The 24,063-nt window shown below is 35.2% G+C and overlaps 1 protein-coding gene across 1 annotated transcript; it reads left to right on the top strand.

Moving 5' to 3' along the window:
* The first annotated feature begins 68 nt into the window (after positions 1–68).
* On the top strand, positions 69–23,801 carry LOC310721684 (serine/threonine-protein kinase 4-like). Its single transcript, XM_083533574.1, has 11 exons — positions 69–495; positions 5,857–5,937; positions 8,904–9,032; positions 9,599–9,713; positions 11,275–11,439; positions 11,625–11,792; positions 12,086–12,223; positions 13,737–13,865; positions 14,127–14,319; positions 18,797–18,924; positions 21,832–23,801. The coding sequence occupies exons 1-11, from the start codon at positions 449–451 to the stop codon at positions 21,988–21,990; spliced, it is 1,452 nt and encodes a 483-aa protein (XP_083389700.1). The 5' UTR covers positions 69–448; the 3' UTR covers positions 21,991–23,801.
* The last annotated feature ends 262 nt before the right edge of the window (positions 23,802–24,063 follow it).

Here is a 24,063-nt window from a genome sequence, read left to right on the forward strand (position 1 = left end):
GTTACCCACGCGCATTAGTAGTTACTTATCATACTTTATATTAAAAACTATTTGTGCTGCTTCTGACCAATCAGATTCGAGCATTCAACCGCGCTGTGGAACTTGTTATAAAAATCTAGTACTAACGAAACTGAAATCCCTCAGTAAGGATTTAAATAGGAAACATCTGGCAACCTGGTCTTTCTCACTGCGGAACTCAAACACGGGTGGATACCTGTAGTAGAAAACAGGACGGTGCTAATTAGTGCTAGTTAGATATTAATTATACACACTTTACGGGTTAATAATCAATTTTACCAAAGTTATTCAACTGGAAAAATTGCGCGAAGACTGGAAAACTGCATTGTTTAGGTGCAGCTTTAATTAGCTTTGACCACCTGCAAGTTAGCCAGCTAGCATAAAGTGAAATTCAAATGTCGGGCTTTAGATAGGCTTTCCCCCAGCAGTCATGACGGAAAGAAGAGAGCAGGTACAGCTAAGGAACAACCCTCGCAGGTAATAATGATAAATGTGTAATCTTCTAATAAAGGTACAATCTAACATGCCGACAAAGTCAGTAAAGCATACAAGCGTTGGCTTGGTAGCAAGCTAAGTGCTATCCATCATTTATAGCGATACAAATTACAGCTAACATGCTGCTCTGGTCACGATAATACACTTCATGAATATATGGCGAATTAATATGGGGGTTATTATTATTTTTATTTCCAGATATATTTTAAGTGAACAAAATATAAAGAAGGAACTTTGGCTTGCTAGCTAACAAATCGGTACCTTGATGTGCTAGTTAGCTAGCGGAAAGTTTTCTGATTTAAATATAAAACGTAAATATAATTAGAAAATGAAATACGAACGTATATTAGTAACGCACTCAGTGTGACAGCACTGCATGAATTTGTAAGCGGCTCTGACAGTAGTCCCGGCTGCAGTCCTAATCACAGGTTTGATATTCATTCGCTCGTATCGTTTCCATAGTAGCAGCAACTTTTAGATCATTTTTTAATTTTTTTTAATTTTTTTAAGTTTTAATAATGGACATTGTCCCAAAGCAGCTTATAAAGCAGATGATAAATGGGTTCTAAAATATGAATTTATATGCTGGTGCTCATAAGTTGAACCCTTCTATCTTCAGGTGGACCTCTCCACATAATCAAAGCCTAAGTGTATTCGAATTGCGTGTTATGTTATAAAGGGAAGAGGATGATTTTACATTTAGGGTATTAGGCAGAGGCCTTTATCCAGAGCGACGTACAAACGTGCTTTGAAGACTCTATTAATGAATACATAAATACTGGTTCACTAGGATGTAGATTTAGGATACTATTAGCCTAAAACTCTGTTAGAAGTAATTATAGCACAATTTGTATATAAATATATTTTCTTGTTCTTCATAAAAACTGAAGAATAAAAGAAGAATAAGCACAAGTTTAAGTGTTTCAGAATGAGGTCTTCACCCACGCTTTGAAGCAGCCAGTGACTCAGCTGGTCGGACATCTAGGGGAAGTTCCTTCTACCAAACCTGTCTTTGAACCTCTTCAGGGAGGAGAGTAGGGTGTCAATACTTTGTAAAATCAAAGAGTGCTAAAGTTCAATTCAGTTTTTTTGTTATACGCATTAAACAACGGACTTTAGCCATGTTGACCTGTATGCTTTTTTTGTCATTCCGATTTAATTCATTCTGACCGAAAGATTCGATTGACTGTTTACATGAGACGTTATCTAATCCGATATGGTGTTTAATCATAATGACTTTGACATGCGCACATGAGCCTTTGTCCTGTTTGCTGCCTTTTATTTATTAACATAGTTTCATTATTTCTCGTGCACGCTATTTTGATGAAAGTGTTGCTTTTAATCAAGGCATAATACCGCCAGAAGGTATGAGGAAAATAACAAGCTTTTTGGTGGATGTTCATCTCTAAGAAGCATCTCCATACTACCCCTCCCTCCTCCAAAATGCAGAAGCGTGTGGATGTAGGTCCCTATTAAGGACTGGTGGGAGCAGGTTGTATTGCAGGAATTTTGTGTCCCGGAATGGAAACTGAACTTTTGCATGAGTCACTAGTCGTTTACACGTTTGGACTTTATGGCTCCAGAAGAAGAGAATGTCAGAAATCCAATTCACCTAATTATGCGTGTCATGGTTGTTTTATACTCTGAAGCTGTGTGGAATACCATGCTGCAAATTAATTTGGTGTTCACCAGAGCGCAGTAAAAAGGTCAGTGTATATTTTCTGCAAGTGAACGATGAATGGGCCAATGCCGGATCTGATACGGATGCCGGGCGAAGAGGAGGCATCCGAAATCGCACTGAGATTTAAGAAAGCTCATTTTGTCCCTCAAGTAATGGATCTTAATGACTGAAGTAAATCGTTTTAACACGTTTACATGGCAGAATTTATTATTTTATTTTGTTCGGTTTATAGAAAGGTTTATCCCACCCTTCTCAAACTGATTAAAATTTCATTTGGTTTGCGCATTTTTATTCCGTTTGAGGTGTTTGTATGGTGCATTTTTTATTTGGAAACCGATTACAATACTCCATGTAAACGCACCTATTGTCCCAAAGCAACTTTGCAGGGATAAATAGATAACAATTATTGCTCAATAAATCAGTCCAGTCTAATGAGCAAATGTTTCAGATTATGTGTAGAATGTGCGATATTTGAATGACAAAATGATCGAAGCAAATGAAAGATATTCTTTCTTTATTGATGCTCTTGTTTCGGCTTTGTCGTTTCATATATACTTTTTTGCAGGTGCAGCGCAACACTATTAGATGGCATAGGGATTATATTGTTCTCCTCGTCTCTACTATTTGCCAGCTGGCTGGTTAGGATTTCTCAAATGGCTGAGAGACCAATTTGGTTATATTTGGGTGTACCACAAAAGCACACAAAGTACATAAGCATTAATTATGTAATAGAGAAACAGAGTAAACGTTACAGGAAAAATATGTGAAAAATATTTGCGCAGGCAGAGACCTTTTATGTAGGTGTGTAATTTTGTGTAATGTATGTTTGCATTTTGTTAATGTATTTACTTTCAGATCTTTTTTATAGATTTTTTTCTTAATTTGTAATGGTTGGATCGTGTGACAGTTTTCACAGCTGTCTACACAAATCGTCTTGAATCACATTCCTATATACGTATGTATATACTTATATACCATTCTATTAGTTGTGTTAGGTTTTTCTACTGCATTTAGTGGTTGATTTTTAAACCTCTTAAACTTCCTGAAAGGTAATTATTATTTACATCATTATAATATTAGTAAATATTTATGAATGTATGGTGAAGTCTTTAATTTACAGATTGTGTGTATGAAGATAAAACATCTTTTTCTCTACAAAATCTCTCAAACAAATCTTTTTACTCACTTGTCACACTGATGATATTGACTTGCTGCTGTCATTGCAACTGAAATATGGGGAAAATGCAGGGTTGCCAGTTAATCAGAACACATACTGTAGTCGGATCATTCTCATCATTCGTAATCATTCTTTTGTTTATTGTTGCAATGATATTTCTTGTCAATATATGTAATATATTGGAAAGTGAGGACCAAGCTGTTTATAGCTTCAGTAGGGTTAAACAAAGTTGGAACAGCCAGGGGGGAAAAGTATGAAAAATGCTACGCTACTTTTCAGAGAAAATTTGTTAAAGTGCACACACAAATGTGCTATGCCAGGATTACTTGAATATCAATTTTTAAATTGGGGTAGATAAAGAACATTTTTGCTTAGTATATAATAAAATAAAAACTTTATTAAAATAGAAAATTATAATAGTCTTTTTTTAATGATAAAGGTTGCCTTTGGTCATTGCAGCACAAACTAAACTATTAATGCAGGTACAAAATATTGAGAATATTAAGAGAATCAGCAGTTGATAGTTAGTAGTTGTGAATGGAGATCAGTCAATAAGCCTAATATAATAATAAGCCTATAAACGGTGTGGACAGTCGGTGGTGACCAGTGCTTTCCTGATTCATGTATCCTGAGCTTCGTACAGCTATGAATGTCACTTAGCTTGTGCGTGCTAACTACAAACATTCCACAGATTCAAATGATCTCAGCTACTTAATTTCAGCTTTATTTTTCCTCTTAATGTCTTTACACAATAAATTAGAGGTCTAAAATGAAAAACATATAACTGGGTTTTTTATATGTATGTATGTATGTGTGTATATATATATATGTTATAATACAGGGCTTTAGGTTTTAGTAATTATTTTGGTAATTGTTATGAGTCGTGCGTACTGGCAACCAGCACTAAATCTCTGGCGTATTTCTATTTTGAAATAGCTTGGTTTCTTGCAATTCCAGTAGCACTGTTTGCTTTCAGCAGTACAGTGTGAAAGCAACATGCACTTTTGGAATTTGCCCAATTGCTAAAAGGATCTTTGCAGGTATTGTTGCATATTTTATGAACGCCATTGATGTTTATATACAGGAGCTCTTGCAAACACCATTTGGAATATGGTGCCGCTACAGTGACTGAACCAGAAGTAGAGGAGCTGTTGTGGTTATAGTGAGGAAGTGTTTGTGCAAGTAGCCCATCGTAGGTAGGAACTAACGTTGTGAGAGGTAAAAAAATAAATAAAATTGTACAATGCAATTGGTCAGAGGACAGATTCAAGGCTGTAGTTCAGATTTGACCCTTTGCTATGTCATATCTAGTGTGCATAAAGTAGGGAGAATCTCAGAACACTTGTCAAGATGTTAATTTGGCACTTGCTGCAGTTGCTGCATTGGAAATATATTTAAAATTAAAAATGCACGTTTGTTTGTTGTATTCTCTCTTGCTAACTTGACAGAAGGTGCCGAAATATTTGCCAACAACTTTTTGTTTATTGCTTTGCTTCTGCTATGCAGTATAACAAATCATTAATTAGTCTCTCTGATTACCCTTCACACAAATTTATCCAAAATTTCATTAGAATTCTCTGAGATGGTCTTCAAAAAGATTTTTTCATATTATTTTATAACATGGTATCAACGTTTGGCTGGAGTTTCTAGAGGGGAAGTGAGTCGATATTTGATTAACATTGTACGGTTTAGGATTATTATTTTTTTCTTTAAAATATAAAATGTTAATTAGAACATTTCAGTTAACTGCACCACTGAAACAGTTTCTTAATGTGTATGCGGCATTTGTGTGGTATTGTGTAACTGACTTGCTGTGCATCACGTGATTAGTTTGAAACTATGGCTGCCATGAGAAAATTCAGCAGGCTTTTGACAGCCACTGTATTTATAAAAACAAAAAAAAAAACCTCGGGTTGACGTAATTATTGATCTAAAATGGTACAGCATTGAAACGTCTAATTGAAAAGTCCCATATTTGCTATTTGTGTGCACCTGTTTATTGTTGATTAATCAAAACATTTGTAATTTTTACTCTTTTAAAATGTTCAGTGGCATCCCAAATAAATACAAATACATTTTTGTATCTAATATTAATTATTCATTTGTCCATAATCAAATAAATTTGTAATATAATTTAGAAATGTAAAAGTTACATTGGTGGAACTCTGCTGTAATACAATCCCAAGAAAATGTATATTCAAAAGAATATAAGTTTCCAATGTCTAATTAAAATGCTTAATTGCCAAATAACTTAACTGACAAAAATGTTTGATCTTTGGGCCAGTGTTACAGTGGAAAGGTTTAAATGCCAGCAGGGGGCTCACACCCCTCTCATTTCTCACTACCATGCTCCACAGCAGCTAAATACAGGGTCAGGATACTACCCACAGAAACCTAACAGTGTCCTGACTAATCCTGCCTAATACATATCCTTTCTCTGACATAATATGGCCTTTAAATTGATTGCAATTCTCAATGTCTTTAGGCAGCTGAAGAAGCTTAGCGAGGACAGCCTGACCAAGCAGCCCGAAGAAGTGTTTGATATATTGGAAAAACTTGGAGAAGGGTGAGTGTAAAAGTAATTTTTCAGACCTGGACATTTCCGTTATGAAATGTTAGTTCACAGTCTACATGTAGGCTACACTAACACTTTTTTTTTCCTGCAGTCATTTCAACATTTTCGTTACAAGTTAAAAATGTTTTCTGGAAAAGTGACAAAATTGTTTCTTTTACTTTTGTGACTGTGGGTTGGATGGCAGAGGATTATACTTGTAATAAATGTAACTTTCTAACATGAAGGGATCTGACAGGCTGTATACATGTGGGGGACCTAAAAAAAAAAAAAAGAAAAAATTGCTTTAGTCATAGAAATCAGGTTCCAAAAAAGTTGGGACACTGTACAAATTGTGAATAAAAACAGAATGCAATGATGTGGTGTTATTCAGAATGATATTTTATTCAGAATACAACAAAGATCACATATAAAATGTTTCAACTGAGAAAATGTTTCATTTTAAGGGAAAAATAAGTTGATTTTAAATTTTATGGCATCAACACATCTCAAAAAAGTTGGGACATGGCCATGTTTACCACTGTGTGGCATCCCCTCTTCTTTTTATAACAGTCTGCAAACGTCTGGGGACTGAAGAGACAAGTTGCTCAGGTTTAGGAATAGGAATGTTGTTCCATTCTTGTCTAATTCAGGCTTCTAGTTGTTCAACTGTTTTAGGTCTTCTTTGTCACATCTTCCTCTTTATGATGCGCCAAATGTTTTCTATGGGCGAAAGATCTGGACTGCAGGCTGGCCATTTCAGTGCCCTGATCCTTCTTCTACGCAGCCCTGATGTTGTAATTGATGCAGTATTTGGTCTGGCATTGTCATGTTGGAAAATGCAAGGTCTTCCCTGAAAGAGACGACGTCTGTATGGAAGCAAATGTTGTTCTAGGACTTGGATATTCCTTTCAGCATTGATGCTGCCTTTCCAGATGTGTAAGCTGCCCATGCCACACCCACTCATGCAACCTCATACCATCGGAGATGCAGGCTTCTGAACTGAGCGCTGATAACAACTTGGGTTGTCCTTGTCTTCTTTAGTCCGGATGAAATGACGTCCCAGTTTTCCAAAAAGGACCTCAAATTTTGATTTGTCTGACCACAGAACAGTTTTCCACTTTGCCACAGTCCATTTTAAATGAGCCTTGGTCCAGAGAAAATGCCTGCGCTTCTGGATCATGTTTAGCTTCATTTTTGACCTATAGTTTTAGCCGTCAACTGCGAATGGCACGGTGGATTGTGTTCACCGACAATGTTTCCTGGAAGTATTCCTGAGTGCATGGGGGGAATTGGTGATCCTCTGCCCATCTTGACCTCTGAGAGGCACTGCAACTCTGAGAGGCTCTTTTTATACCCAATCATGTTGCCAATTAAGCTTATAAGTTGCAAATAGGTCCTCCAGCTGTTCCTTATATGTACATTTAACTTTTCCGGCCTCTTATTGCTACCTGTCCCAACTTTTTTGGAATGTGTACCGCTCATGAAATCCAAAATGAGCCAATATTTGGCATGACATTTCAAAATGTCTCACTTTCAACATTTTGATATTTTATCTATATTCTATTGTGAATAAAATATGTTTGAGATTTGTAAATTATTGCATTCCTTTTTTAATCACAATTTGTACATTGTCCCAACTTTTTTGGAATCGGGTTTGTGTTTTGTCATGTGTAGAGTCGCCTGCATTTTCTTTTCTTGGATTCCTTGATAAATGTGCACATGGAATACATTTGGCCCCCGACCTACCAATGTCCAGCCTGTGAATCTTCGGAGATACGAACACGCCCACACACACAAAAAAAATAAAAAAAGAAAATCCAAATGTGTTTAAGAAAACTTACAAAATTAGTGTGAGTTATTCAGATTTGACAATGCCACAAACAGAGGAGGAAGAAGAAGAACGCCTACCAGGCATGCATTTTGGGACCGAGACACACGTCTAACTCTTCTTATGATTAATCGACTTATTAACACTTTTCCGGTCTACTTGTACGTTATATAGAACAAATAGAAGTCAGAATTAACAAGGTCTGGTCAAAACAGAGAATGTGAAGCGATAACCTAATTGTTTCTGGTAAAAAAATTTTTTTCAATATCCTAGGTTGACATTGTAATGGCAGGTGTTTTGTTATGGTGAAAGATCAACTTCTGGGTGCTTTTCCTGTAGACACTTATGCACTTGATGTAAAATTGCTGAATAACTGTCTGCCTAGGGGGACGTTAACAAGTCCATTGTACACCCTTTTTTACTTTGTTTAAATGTATGTCACATTAATATGTAGGCCTGGGGCCACAAAGTTGAAGTGCAACATTGAATAGGCCATCGCTGTAGCCTGTATATTTATTTTTATTTTGGAACTAAAGAGGCTTAAGTCTGTTCCAGTTACCAATCATCTGTGCACAAAGCAAGCTTGATGAAGACGACCTCAACCACAGAGAAAACCTTTGGGATGAACAGGAACACCGTTTGAACCCCAGTCCTCTTCAGCCACTATCGGTGCCTGACTCCACTAATGCTCTTGTTGCTGAATTAGCACATCTTCATAATCACACTACAAAATCTAGTGTGAAGTCTCAGATTTTGAATGCCATAGTATCTAAACATAAGTCAGCACATGAAGTTCCTTAATAACACCTGACCGAGCTAAAAAATAGTTTTTTCAATAATGCACCTAATTTGCATAACGGTAATTAACTATAAGTAGTCATTTGTGCTTGTATCTATTAAAAACATGTACTCATACTTCATGGGTATAAAAATTGGTAAAACATTACTTGTAAATCATCTATGATGAAAATTCTAAACTCTTTGTACCACACAGAGTGATTAGTGAAATAATGGAAACTCTGCTTGAATGTCTAGACAATATGAAATGAGTATCGTTTTACTCACAGTGGTTGTTTCAGCATTTTATTCTTATCTCTTGCATAGTTTCTGACAGACAAGATCTAAACATATTGATGCAAACATTTTGCAGGTCTTATGGCAGCGTATTCAAGGCACATTACAAAGAGACTGGGGAGATTGTGGCGATTAAACAGGTTCCTGTGGAGTCAGACCTCCAGGAAATCATTAAGGAGATCTCCATTATGCAGCAGTGCAACAGGTTTGCTCACACAGACACATTTTTTACTCCTATATCTCCAGTAAATCTGCCTGTCTGTCTGTCCATCTATCCATACATACACGTATTCCTTCCCCAACATTTTTGGTACAGTGGTTTCTCTGCCTCGAACTGTTGTGTAGTCTCACTGTGTTTTTCTTTTTGCAAAATAAAGTTTTCCCTGTTCATTAAGTATTGTTATTAAAATTGAATATATACACAACAATGCCAGGGGTATATAAAATAAACTAGAATTAGCACAGTGTCACTAGTCATTGGTAAAACTCAGATTTTGTTTTGTCATGCACAAAATCAAGGCACTGCCAACTCTAGCAATATAGATTTTTTTTTTGGCGTATGCTTCAAGAATTTCTCTTAAAAGGAGAAAATCCAGACAATTCCGCCTCTCTAGGCTGTGAATGAAGGATGGAAGTAATGAAAACATTTGTTAAAGTATGCTAAAATATGTAGAACGGTGAAGTAGAACATATCTTAAAAAAAAAAAAATCAAAAGTAAGATTAGAATTGAATTGTTTTTGTTTTAAAGATTTTGTTGTCTTTTGCTCCAGTCCACATGTGGTGAAATATTATGGCAGTTACTTTAAGAACAGCGATCTGTGGATTGTCATGGAGTACTGTGGGGCCGGCTCTGTGTCTGACATTATCAGACTACGGAACAAAACCGTGAGTGAAATTTCTTTGAAAATCTTGTGAGTCTAATGAAATGGAAACAACTGCACTTATTTGTTGCTCATTGCTTTTCTTGGAAGAAAAAAGAAAAAAATACAAATAATAGGCAACATACACTATATTGACCTTTCATGCTATATGTGGTTATTTTCCAAACTGTAACCACAAGGCTGGAGGCTCTTAATTTGTATAGGATGTTGTTAGATGCCCTATAATAAAATGTCGCATTCACTTGAACCTGGAAACTCAAACCTGTTCCAGCATGGCAATGCCCCACAAAAGATCTAGTTTACATGCTTTGAAGGGGAAGATCTTGAGTGGCCTGCTATAGTGGCCTGCTTGACTGCTGCTGTTTCTGCTGTTTCTGCTGTTTTTGCCTGCCTTTCATAATACTCTTGTGGCTATCCAAAAGCACACTACAAAATCTAGTGAAACATCATCCCAGAAGAGTGAAGCAAATTATAAGAGTAAATTGCGACTAAATGTGGAATGCGATGCTCACAAATCACATACCATACTTATGACCTTGTGACCCAATACTTTTGGCAATGCAGTGTATTTTGTTTGAGGAAGTTAGGAGACACAAAAAGACATTGATTACTTTTCACTAAATAACTCCTAAAAAAAAAAATTAGTTCCTAATTAGTCCACCCTTATATATACCGTATTTTTCGGACTATAAGCCGATACTTTTTTCCCACGCTTTGAACCCCACGGCTTAAACAACGAAGCGGCTAATTCATGGATTTTTCCTGGGTTTTTCCCGGTTTCACAAACTTCAAGCCCCATAACCCCATAACATTAGACCAATGACATTTCCGAACGGGAACGAAAAAACGCACCTCACCTGTGTTCTGAGCTGCACGGCATCGGGAGAAAAACTTCCACCAGTGTTGATTTTTAAACGCACGATGATGCCAAAAGATAAACTCCAGAGAGAAATACAGTAGTTGTGAAAGGAAGGAGGAAGACAGTGAACAATGACTTACTTGGTAGGCTACTGTTTAGATACAAGCCGTTGTAGCGCGTTGAGTCTGGGTGAAGGGAGAGCTCGCTAACTCCAGTTGCAAATGAAATCTTATAAGCACAGACAGGTTTCCAAAACTCGTGCTTTTTTTATTTTTCTTGGCAACAGCGTTATGGGTTAGTCAAAGAAACTTAGAAATGAGCATCAGAAAATAATGAGCACATAATCCTCAGTCACACATGCAGTAATACCGGAAGAATGCAGTGACGTGCTATTCCCAAAATGCCGCTCTGCTCTTAAAGGAGCCACAACATATTTCACCCGTTACACCGTGTAACAGACACTTTCTTTCGGTAAAGCCTGTGTAAAGTTCATTAGTTTTAGTGTAGACACAGGGCTTATACACAGGTGCGGCACAGATGCGGCTTATTTATGTTAAAAATAAAAATATTTGTAAAATTCAGTGGGTGCGGCTTATATAACGGTGCGCTTTATAGTCCGGAAATTACGGTAGTCTGGACAAATGAGTGTCTTAATGCAATGCCTGAAATAGAATTTTTAATAATTTTTCATGTTTGTGTGTAACAGTTAGGAGAAGATGAAATAGCTGCCATTGTACAGTCTACTCTTAAGGGACTGGAATACCTGCACTTCATGAGGAAGATCCACAGAGACATCAAAGCCGGAAACATCCTGCTGAACTCGGAAGGACAGGCCAAACTTGCTGATTTCGGTGTTGCAGGGCAGCTAACTGTGAGGGCATTTAAAATAGTGTTTTATTTTCATGCATGTGGCATGTCTCAAATGATGAGAGAGCAACAATTTTGCATAAGATTTAGTGAGGAAACAGATATTGTACATGAGGTTGTAGTACACTCTTATAACTGCTAGAAAATGAATGAAATTTTGTTTACCTTCTGCATTTTGTCTCTTGCTAGGACACAATGGCGAAACGTAACACAGTGATTGGAACACCATTTTGGATGGCTCCAGAGGTTATTCAGGAAATTGGCTATAACTGTGTAGCAGATATTTGGTCTCTGGGCATCACCGCTATAGAGATGGCTGAAGGAAAGCCACCATATGCAGATATACACCCTATGAGGGTAAATCCTCCACTTTAAAAGATTGCCACCTGATTTAATCAGTTTACAGAATAAATGAATTGGTCAGAGTATTTGGTTGTAGTATTTAGTTTTTTATATAGTAGTTTATTAGTCATTTAAATCAACAGCACTTACAGGTTTACTTACAGTGGTTTAGTAGTAAATAGCCAACATACAAATATGGCTATTTTGATAACTAGCTATGTTGCAAGACCTTCAGAGTTATACTGTCTAATTTTAAATGCTGAATTTATTCATTTCTCATTGTTGTGTATCTGTTCTTGTTGAACCAGGCAATTTTCATGATACCAACAAATCCTCCACCAACTTTTCGGAACCCTGATCAGTGGTCAGAACCATTTAGAGATTTTGTGTCACAATGCCTGGTAAAAAATCCTGAAGATAGAGGAACAGCCACACAGTTATTACAGGTAAGCTAGGGGAGATCACTGCTGTCTTTTGTTTATGATGGTTGCTCATAGTCATATGCAGCAGTTAGAATGGGCATGGAAAATCAGAGTATGTTAATACTTGTCACATGCACTGTATTCCGTGCTGTTATTGTAGCTCAGATTGTCAATTATTTATTTATTTTTTTAGTTATACAGTTTTGGAGTAGTTTGCTGGTTAGCACCCACACTAATGGGCTAATTAATGTTGAAGCATTTATAGGAAAGGAGAAGTTTAGTTTGTTCATGTATCTTCCAGCAACCCCCCCCCTCCTTCTCTCTCTCTCTCTCTCTCTCTCTCTTGACCATTGCTGTCTCTATATCGACCATTGCTGTCTCTATATCTGTCTGTCTCTTTCATCTCCTTGACCCTCACCTGCTTTATGTCACAGCCAAATTGGAAACAGGGCGTGTTGATTTCTCGGAACAGATTAATAATTTAAAATGCAATTTTAATGTGAGAAAATATACTTGCACTTGTCAATACGCCTTGGCAAAGTGCCACCTTTTGTGCCTTACAAACTTCTCATAAAAGTCATCAGATTAGTCTTGTTTACGAATAAACTGCCTGTATTTTGAATTCATACTGTTCTTAGGTTTAAAAAGAATTTTGCTGCAGAAACAGACAGGGGTAGTTGCTATATATATATATATTACACACACAGTGCCTTTCAAAAGTATTCGGCCCCCATGAACTTTGCAACCTTTTGCCACATTTCAGGCTTCAAACATAAAGAGATAAAACTGTAATTTTTTGTGAAGAATCAACAAGAAGTGGGACACAATCATGAAGTGGAACGAAATTTATTGGATATTTCAAACTTTTTTAACAAATAAAAAACTGAGAAATTGGGCGTGCAAAATTATTCAGCCCCTTTTCATATGTTTATGTTTGAAGCCTGAAATGTGGCAAAAGGTCGCAAAGTTCAAGGGGGCCGAATTCTTTCGCAAGGCACTGTGTGTGTAATATATATATATATATATATATATATATATATATATATATATATATATATATATATATATATATATATATATATATATATATATATATATATATATATATATATATATATAGTTTCCCAGAACTTGGTTTTGCGAATTTTTAAGGGAAGTGTATGGGTGTTTTTTCATGTTATTCAGGTAAATTATTCCACTCCACCCAAAAAGAGAAAAAGTTAATTAACCACAGACCTCTTCTATTCATAATTCAATTTCCTCATATTTACCAAGGTGCCAGTAACTCTAGTGCTGGGTGTGTTCACTGTTTTGATACTAGCTAGTTAACTTGCTGGATGGGCTGCTGTGAAAAGGGAAGGCAAGTTAACTAGAAATGTTTGTGTATAACCATAACATTGAGATTCAGCTGTATATGCAACAGCTCAAAGCATTACTTTGGGCAGGTTCATTAAAACTTTTCATATTTAAGAGAAAAAAATGAAAAAAGATTTATTTATTTATTTATTTATTTATTTATTTATTTACTTTTTTGTAGCACCCATTCATAAAGAATGCCAAGTCCAACAGTGTGCTGAAGGCACTGATCACAGAGTCTATGGAGCTCAAACTCAAGAAACAGGAGATGCAGCAAAGAGAACAGGATGCAGAGGATGAAGAAAACTCGGTGAGATTGTGTTTTTTTTTTGTTTTTTTTTTTCCCCTGAAAATATCTTTTGTGCCTGCTTTGTTCTTCCAAGATTTTGCCAGTCCCAAATGTCTGCTAACAGAACTTCTAGCTGCTATTATAATAACTGATTATAACAATGTTGATTAAAAAGAAGCATTATAAAAATGTAGTGTACTGTATGTGAAAAAATAAAGTTTATAAACCTCCTATCATTTGTTTGCAGTTTACTCTAGTTTTTTTTCCCCTTTGGGCATTTAGGATGAAGATGAAGTTGATCAGGGTACAATGGTGAGGGCCAGTAAATCAGATCTGGGGACCGTACGTGCCGCTGGGTCGCTCGGAAGTTCATTAGGAACAATGATTGAGCACAATGACAGCACCTTTGATTCTCAGCTTGGCACCATGGTCATAAACTCGGAGGACGAGGAAGAGGATTCAAGCACAATGAAACGTGAGTGAACAAGTACAGCTCTCCCTCATACTCCACCACCACTGTCATGGTAAAGAAATAATTATGCCATAACTGCTGTGCTATAACCATTTAAATAATGTTTTCAGCTAAATATTTATTAGGTGTGTGTGTGTGTGCAGACTCAATGCAGTGTAAGCGATTTTGTTCAAATATCTGCAGCTTGTATTTACAGGACTGTATGTGTTGTGTATGTCCACTAGAGGTTCCACTTCCAAAACTTCCACTTCCAGCAGGTTTTTATATTGAGCCATAGTATGGTTATCAATTCATGCTGACTATTTTGGGACACGTGTGTTGGAGAAGGACACGGCAAAAGACACAGTCAAATTCTATTACAATATGCACATTTTCTATTTCAGATTTCACAAATCAGATAATTTAATACTTATCAGTGTTATGGCATTTAGTGGCATATTCTGTGCTGCCTGCACCTAAATCCCAGTGGGCCGTCTCCTGCTCTTATGGCTTGCTTTCTCCAGTTTCAATACAGACACCTCACCATCTGCAAAATGATCCCAATCAATCAGCCCATGGAAGTAAACCTCCAATCCCCCTTTCCTTCTAATGGAAAAATATTGGATTAGTATAGATCTGTACCAAGAGCCTTACCTCTCACATGGAAGAATGCATAATCTAGATCAGCCTTTATATTGAAAATAACACATTCAGATCTAATTCTGATCTAATCTACAGCAGATTACTTTTCTTTAAGCACTTTATCTTTGTTTTCCAGGTTTGCATTAGAATGAAATCACTGTTTTTGTAACACGATAAATAGAAGAATATAGTGAACTTGCAGTTGCGGTTAATGTTTGCTAATTATGTTTAAATCTTTGGTCTGGGCTATTGCATCCCAAAAATTTTTTTTTCCTTTTTGTCTGCGAGGGGGTTAATAAAATGCTTTAATTATATTTTCTCAACATAATGAATCCTGCTTTTTCAGAATAGTAAATGGGCACCATGTCTTTCACAGCATGAAATGCCATGCCATCAATAATTTTTTTTTCCCTGTGGGCTCTTATTGTCTTATAGAACAGTGCTAGAAAATGTTTCGGCGAATGCTGAGTACAACTTAGTTTTCAACTTAAAGTAATTACCAGCTTCCAGACAGAAAAAGCCACAAAATTCCTACATGACAACTAGGGGTAGTCTTCTAAACTAGTATTTCTTTGATTAATATTTTGTATTCCGGTTTCAATTATTTAATTTTGTTCTTATGTAATGCAATTGTAAATGACATACTTTAAAGTTTTTTTGGGGGGGGGTTTGTGTCTGTGCAAAAGTTGTAGCAGCACCATAATAGCAAAAGGTACAAACAGTGAATCTTTTAAATCAGAGGTGCCCAGACATATTCCTATGTAGGGCCAAAATCAAACTTGATTGAGAGATGTGGGTCAAATGTAAATGCTGCTTAATATATTAATATATAGAAATTAATAAATGGTAAACATTACTCTGTAAATTTCTTTACTAATGCAGTTTTATTTTTTAAAGGTTTTTAGTTCAAGTAAACTTAGAGTACAATGAGAACCCAATTATGGTGCAACTGAGTTCAATAACTGTATTCAAGCTTTTCACAATACAGCCATTTGTAATGTCAGTGATTATCAACATCTTTTCCAAATTGGCAAAGTCAGATTCATTGACTGCACATTGACTACTTTAAAATATATCCAAGCTTCATTTCTATAGCATTGCCCCTTCGGACAATATACTAAAAAAATTGCTGAAATCTAAGGGGTGTACCTACTTTTGTGAGAATCTGTATTTCTTTGTTACCTGCTTAGCGTCTTTCTCCCAAAAAAGAAAAAAAAGCTAAACAGCATGGGGCATCCATTTTTTTTATTTAAACGTGTACCAGTCTCTCAAATGTGTAACGCTCAAAGGGTTAGGAGTTGTAATCTAAAAGCACAGTGTTTGAAGGCTGTGTTTTATATTCTTTTTGAATTATTAAATTATTGATTTCTACTTATTTTGTTCCTATACACTATTCTGAATTTGTATTAAATCTTGTATTTGTGCTTTGAGTCATTAACATACTTCAGGGTGATGTGTTGTCTTTAGCTGTCTAAATAAGACATGTTTCTGAGTGCTATGGTGTCCTTTTGGTTAAAAGCTGTCTTGTTATTGCACCAAATATATGTTCCCTAAAAGTTCTGCTTTGATCTTATAAGACAATGGCACTTTTTGCTATCTTGTTTGAAGTGATTGTAAGTTTGTTTTTGTTAATATATAAGTGGGTTTACATTTTCTTTCCTATGAGAGTGCTCCTGTCTAGCCATACTGTTTCATAACCCAGACTTGAACAATACATGTTCCTGCAGCTCTTAATGTTAGAATGTCTTTAATGTATTTTTTTTTTTTGGGCAGCCTCCCTGAACAGATTTCATCTTGTTGGTTTTGGAGGGACACTCAATTCTTATTTACTGTGGTGCCCCATTTTCTCCACTTGTTACTGATGGCTTTGATGGTGTTTTTGAAATTATTTTCTACCCCTGTCCTATTTGGTACATTTCGACAATGTAATCCCATACATGGTTTTTAAGCTCTCGTGGACCATGGCTTCAGCACTCAGGTTAAACAGAGAAGGTCTAGAAAATGCCACAGAAATAGCTGATCTTTATTTAAGGCTAATCAAAATCACTTCATTGATATGACTATAAAAAGGTGTTTTTATAGTTTTTGTTAGAGGAAATTTCTAGCAGATTTGGCACATGGTTTAGTAATGGGTTTAAGCCTAAGGCTTCCACATAGCATATTAGAGTTTGTAATTCTTAGGACAACCATTAAATGTTTGGCAGTACCACTGAGTCTGATGCAAATGGATAAACTGGTCTTAGATCAATATGTGACCAACTTTAAGAACCTAGGGTTGGCCTCCTGGTATTTTGGAATGAAGATGACAGAGTCAAATGTCCCTAATATATAATTTTATTTGTCCCCCAGAATTTTCTGTTTTACAGCAGCAAAGAAAGGAAATGTGCAAATATATAAAAAGTAGAGACATATTACAAGTATATACATCACAGTGTATAAATACAGAAGTAAAGTAGAAAAGTAGTTAAGCTTTCAAATATATTGCACCCTGCTTATTTACACGATTGGTTTAAAAAAAACAATTTTTACACACCAGATTAGACTTGCTGATGATTATAATTATCTAATGTATTAGGCTGCCTTGTTACATTTTACATATTAAATTGATGCATCAATCCAAATTGTCTGATTGTTTTACCCCTATTGTTTAGGGAATGCTTAAAAAATATTGTGCCAGTTATACATGTTAGACATTCTAATACATTTGTCCATGCCATTTAAAGGTTGTAGTATTGGCCTAGGTTTTGTTGATGAAAGGCAATCATTTACCTTAGACTATAATTCTGATGACTTGGCATCCCATAAATTATCCATGTGTCTGTTTATATTCAAGAAATCACAATGCATAATTCTTTTTATCTTTTTTTTTTTTTTTTTTTTTACTTTTGAGGCTTGTATTTCCAAAGAAATCTTGTGAACTAGCTGTAAATAATTCCAGTTGAATTGAAATAATGTCAGATGCTTTATAATATTTCAAGTTGTGTTGTAATTAAAACTTAACCTTATGAATAAACCAAAGGAGGCAATCAGGAAAGCACAGTCGTTTTTTTTTTTTTAATAAATGAGATGCATTTACTCAATGATAACTAGGAATATGGTGATGGGCCATAATTTCACCATGCTCTTCTCATGCCCATGAAAAACAAAACTTAATTGAGTTATGCATATTATGTATGCTAAGCAATGCTGTTAGTATGCTAATTGATGCTTTTAAACAACTTCTACTGTATGTCCAATCCTTCTTGTTATTTTTCATTTCTGACCATGCAAAATAATGATGCATTAAGCATCAACTTGATAAAAAAATAACTTTTAACTAGGAAATTGATTCGTTTTATTTTTAGCATTCAATTTTGTTTTTTAACTACTGTGACCGACTCACTTTTATTTATCCTACAAATTATGCAGGCATATTAGATGCATGGTAAAGGTCAGAGAAATTATAATCTCTGCATAAAGGAAATGAATGAATTGTCTCGTCTGCGTTGCACTTGGCAAATAATTCATGTTTGCAGGGATTTACTTCTGGTTATGCATGCATATTCTGTATGCCTCTGCAGAAGATCAGAGGTAAGACAATAAGGTAATAACTGAATAATTGAACAGCATAAATAAATGATAAGGTGAGGATCTTCACTTGGTTGGCTGAGAAAAATAAAAATAGGGAATAGTTTGACTTGCTCCCTACATGTTTTAATATAATTAAATGGCATGCATGCTTTGTGTAAACTTTTTTTGTTTTGCACAAACTTTAGTATTAGATTCATTATTATATCTAGTCATTTTTATCCTTAACACAAATTAAAACACTATTCCTTTGTCTTGTTTTTTTTTTTTCCTTTTTTTTTTTTTATTCTAGATCATCACGAAACAATGCAGCCAGCCAAGCCATCATTCCTGCAGTATTTTGAACAAAAAGAGAAGGAGGACAACAAAAACAGTGACAACAACTGTCACAAACTGCCCACAGAAGGTGACATGGAGGTGGTAAGTACTGTTCACTTATTTACAGTCAGAAACAGTGACGTATGTCATGTAATTGAATTGAAATAAAAGGTAATTAAGCAGCCAATGTAATTGTATCCTTACTAAGCTTGAGCTTTTTCAAATACTGTGCACTTTTGCTGCACACTGCAAAAAAACCTGTTCTCGGTGTTGAAATATAACTTGATTTCTATCAGCAGTCGTTAGGTATAGAGTATAAGAGTCACGTTACTGATTCGACTGCCTCTAGAAGGTAGTGTCGCAGCAAATCAGACTGTCTGAATCAGGGGTTTGAAAACATCACTAGTATATTTATCGGGATGGAAATATAATTCACCTGCTCAAGTCAAGCAAATCATAAGGCATTTAAAAAGGAAGTAAACTGATAAAGGCAACTGTACATATATTTAGGCAGATTGTTGTTATTTGACCGAACAATGTAAACACAAATATCAATACCTGCGCTTTTTTTTTCTCCATTATTTATGTATTCAATATATATATATATATATATATATATATATATATATATATATATATATATATATATATATATATATATATATATATATATATATATATATATATATATATATTTTTTTTTTTTTTTAACCACTAGCAAAGAACAAGGATCATTATAGTGTACTACATTTGGTAGTTAAGGTTGGATTCCTTTTCGGGGTGGGAGAGATAATTCTCCGGAATTGTAAAACATTTTTAGAAGTTTGTTATCTATGCTAAAAATATTAGCAATCAGCAAATAAATTTGTTTATAAGGCTGTCAGTGGCTTAATTTTATCTCTTACCACTCCCTTTATGCATTGTAGAACAAATGTATCTATCCTGCACACTGTTTCCATATGCTCTGTGACACAACAAACAAAAACAAAGCACCCAGTGTAGAGTTTTGGGAAGTCTGTTGACTTTGACTTCTTTAACTTAACTCCTTTCCCAATTAGAACAAAAAGCTCAACAGCTCCATTTGCCCCTTTAGTCCATTCACTATGACAGTCCTTCAGTCTCAGCCACTGAGATGAGACTTTTATTAGAATGGAGATGGTCTTGTTATTTTTATCTTATTGATTTTGCAATATATAGTTACAGGATGCCTGTAAAGGGCACTAAAGAAGTCATCTGGGAGTCGGAAGGAATGTCTTTGTGCTTTTGTCTTTGTGCTCAACTTCATGCCTTTTTGGGGTTTTTTTTTTGCCAAAAAAGCCATGGTTTTGTCTTGTTTTTCATTTTATTAGTTATAATTTTAATTAGTTGGAAAATGGATTACATTTTCCACAGTACTTTATGTTCCATACGTGACGATTACACATTTTAAGACATGTCTGTGCAATATGGGTTATATGCTTTTTACATACATGATTATCAACAAGGAATGTTTGCATGCAGAACAAAATATACAGATAGTTTTTCAAAAATAACTCTGTTCTGAAATATTTTACTATAACTATACAATATAGAACAAATATTACTTTAAAAATAATACATTGAGCATTTTTATGTTTGTTAAATATGAGGTATTGGTTTGCTTTACTTATAATGGAGCTGATTTATAGATATTTTAGAAAATGTGCAACAGAAATGCAGATTTTCTTTGTATTCACGAGTACCTTTTGATGAAGGACATTTACTCATAATTATCAGCCACAACACATCGTATTTGCATTTAGACGCCCACAAAGCTCCAGAAAGGCAAAGGGCATGTAATTAAAAGAGGTTCTGTTAGATGCAAAAGTCAGTTAATTTGGCTTGTGTCTTTATAAACCTACACACATCCAGTGTAGATCATCTTTGTGCCACCTAACACCCACCCCAAGACCTTTTCAGGGTGTGCTTTGGACACCTCACCTTTGAAAACTGACTTCACTTGCTAACATATAAAAACACTAACCAGTGAATTAAAAAACTTTGAGGTAAATCATCAGCTTCTAAGGGGTGGGACATATTAAGCAGCAAGAGAAAAGTCAGTTCTGCCAAGATTCATCAGGATCAGGCTGTAGAATGGTTCAGTGAGCATAAAGGATAATTTTCACACATGAATTAGCCACCTCAGTGTCCTGACCTAAGCCCCATGTGATGTGTTGGAGAAGACTATATCATGGACAACTTTCCCATCCATACAAAATTTCTGCATGCAAATAATCAGTTCCTAGTATCTACTAACTAGTATCGTAGATGTGCATAAGGGTTTTGAAATAATGCCATAAGAAATTAAGGAAGTGAAGCAAAATAAGTGTGTGACTTTTGTTCTTGCTGATGCCTCATAAGAAAAGCAGATTTATTTTTTTACAGCTTGAGATTGGTAACTTAGATCTGTGTGTGCACAGCCTTAAAGGAAAATGCTACAGTGGGTCCACAAGCTTTAATAAATTTGTGTGCTTAATTAAAAATACATAAACTTGACAGTGTAATCTGCATTTAACAGCAGTAACTTGATTTCAAGCAGAGGTTTTTATAAAATTTGCATACACTCTGGCGCATAAGTAGGATATAATTTTATTTTCCTTGAATTACTGGATTTGCATCAATACTGTAAGAGCATTGAACATTTAATTATATGCCGACCTCAAAATAGAGAAATCATCTGCATGCAGGTGTACCCTCATTACAAATCTGTTATGAAATCAGTAAGCCCAACTTTGTTTCCATATTCCTGCCAAAATAGAGTACTGTCAGTTATAAAGGAGGATCAGAGGTAAAATAAACAAATAAAAAATTTCTTTTTAGAAATGTTCAAGTTTCATCCACTAAAAATTAGTCCAGATCTGCATTGTTAGTTAGAGATGAACACTAATTTATAACAGACCAGGAATTGTGCTAAAGTGGACACTGTTAATTATCTAAACTGTTGTATGGAATTTGAATTGAAATTGCAATCCTCCTGTTCCCACTTTCCAGATACGGTCCTTAAGTGTAGAGGAGCTAAGAAGACGCCTGGCTTCCCTGGACCCTCAAATGGAGCAGGAGATTGAAGAGATTCACCAGCGCTACCAGGCCAAACGTCAGCCCATTCTTGATGCCATTGAGGCCAAAAAGCGACGTCAGCAGTCCTTTTGATCCAGCTGAAGAAACTCTTAAGGATTCCCCAGCAATGTTCAATGCTGTCAGTTACCTATAAAGGTACCTGTGCCAGTCCCAGCTACGTGTTTTTTTGTTTTTGTTTTTTTTTTTCCCCCCTTATTTTTTTGTTTGTTTGTTTAACTTGCAAATCTCTCTTTGTATTTGTTGTTTTATTATTTTGAAATCTGTTGCTGTATCTACACCACTGTTGGTACTAGATTTTTTTTTGTTGCTATGGGCTCAAAAAGCAGGGAACAACATTTTGTCATACACTGTTTGACTTACTGCACTTTTTTTTTTTTTTAAAGACCTGTTACTTTGGCATGTATGTTGTATGTTTATTTTTATTATTATAGTTTTGTTCAAATAGCTGTAAGTAGTTATAAAACTAAAGCTAAAAATTAGATTGGATATTCTTATATTTATAGGATCTTCAAAAGCAGGTAAAAATTTGTCTTCTAGCTGATATGCAGATTGTATAGATTTAACTTGAAGTTGTTTTTTTTTTAAAACACCATCTCTTTCACATCTGCTGTACTGGCAAATGATGTTTGCTTAATATAGGTACCTTCAGGAATGATTATGCGAGGTTAAAGTCATGAAAATCGAACTGTTCTACAGTAGTAATAGATGCATTAAAATTAAAACATGCCTGCATAAAAAAAAAATATTTTATTCAAGTGACCTAGAAGAAAACCTATATTTTACAATTGAGTATTGAACTGCTGTACTATCCACACCTCACTGTTCACATTCCTGTTGGACATATTCTTCGAGCAGCAGCATATAACAGTGTTTGGTCACTTAGGCATTGAACTGGGTTGTGTTCACAAAGTAACACTTTATGCTACTGTACAAAGATTTTATATTTCCACATGATCTAGTTGTAACACAGGCAAACAGAATGCTATCAGAGTCCCCTGCCAAGTGATGAAATCGGTCTCACCCAACCAGGTACTACTATAATCAATTCAGTGGGAAATCTTTTTGATAACCAGATATCATTAAAACCATAAAGCTCAGTTTTAACTTGATCATTGTGTAGTTTAAGCATCAATATTCTTTAACAAATGACCACAACTTTACTCAACATATACTTTATGTTGCACTCTATGTACTCTCTGCAAGGGCATGAGGAAAATGTATGGCACCCCCGTTTTGGTCATCTCTGTTAGAATATGAGATTTGATATAATGATTGATGTGATTAATTTAATTTACAACACAAATGCTGCATACTGACATTTTTAACATCTCTAATTGTTAATGTAATCATTTTGGGCCCTATTGAAGTAAGGTGACTAGAATAACCAATTTTATAAAATAGATTATTTTTAACTTTAAAAGTTTTGCAAGCCTGGTATTTTTGTAGCACATTTGTCCCTGCAAATTAGGCTCAGGTTTAATCGACTCAGGGTATATTTGTATAGCAATCCATAGCTACTGTGGAAGACATGTATACTGTTTATTTACCCACTGGAAAAAAATAATCCCCATATTTGGTTTTGGACGATTAGCTTAATAGCCTTCTTTATAGTTCTTCTTTTTGGATCGTGTTACACACTGTACTTACATGACTGAGAATTTCGTTGTCAGCCCTATAGAATATTAATGCCAGCTGCTTCTTTTCTTTGTTTAATGCACAATGTGAATACAGAACCAATGTCAGTACACATGTCCTTACACTGGTCCTGAAAAATGATTTTGTCTGTGCCTTAAATTATAAAAAATCTATTTGCAAGTGTTTAAAAATTTGGATGTTAGTTTGTTTTATGTGTGAAAAATAAACTGGATTCATTATAATTATAATGGTTTATCTTATTTGATCGTATACACCTTCCTTTTGTATGAACGAAGCCCAGAAAATACTGTTTTCTAAAATTAACCTAATTTGTGTGAATAAACACTGATATCGCTCTTGCATTAGCTACTACAAAATTGTGACCTGGTGCATTTTTGGTTAAAATTTTAGAGGCAGTGTTTGTTAGCAAATTGCCCACAAGGAAACTAAGCAAAGAGGGGAAAAAAAGATACATTTGTGGAAAACGAAAAATTTAAATAAGTGAGTTGC

This window comes from Silurus aristotelis (genome assembly GCF_946808225.1).
Source record: "Silurus aristotelis genome assembly, chromosome: 2".
Classification (NCBI taxonomy): domain Eukaryota; kingdom Metazoa; phylum Chordata; class Actinopteri; order Siluriformes; family Siluridae; genus Silurus; species Silurus aristotelis.

Bases quoted from the DNA above. Each gene is read 5' to 3' on its own strand.
- LOC310721684 (XM_083533574.1), top strand. From the start codon at position 449: ATGACGGAAAGAAGAGAGCAGGTACAGCTAAGGAACAACCCTCGCAG. The intron at 5,938-8,903 runs GTGAGTGTAAAA...AACATTTTGCAG, and splicing joins TTGGAAAAACTTGGAGAAGG to GTCTTATGGCAGCGTATTCA. The intron at 12,224-13,736 runs GTAAGCTAGGGG...ACTTTTTTGTAG, and splicing joins CAGCCACACAGTTATTACAG to CACCCATTCATAAAGAATGC.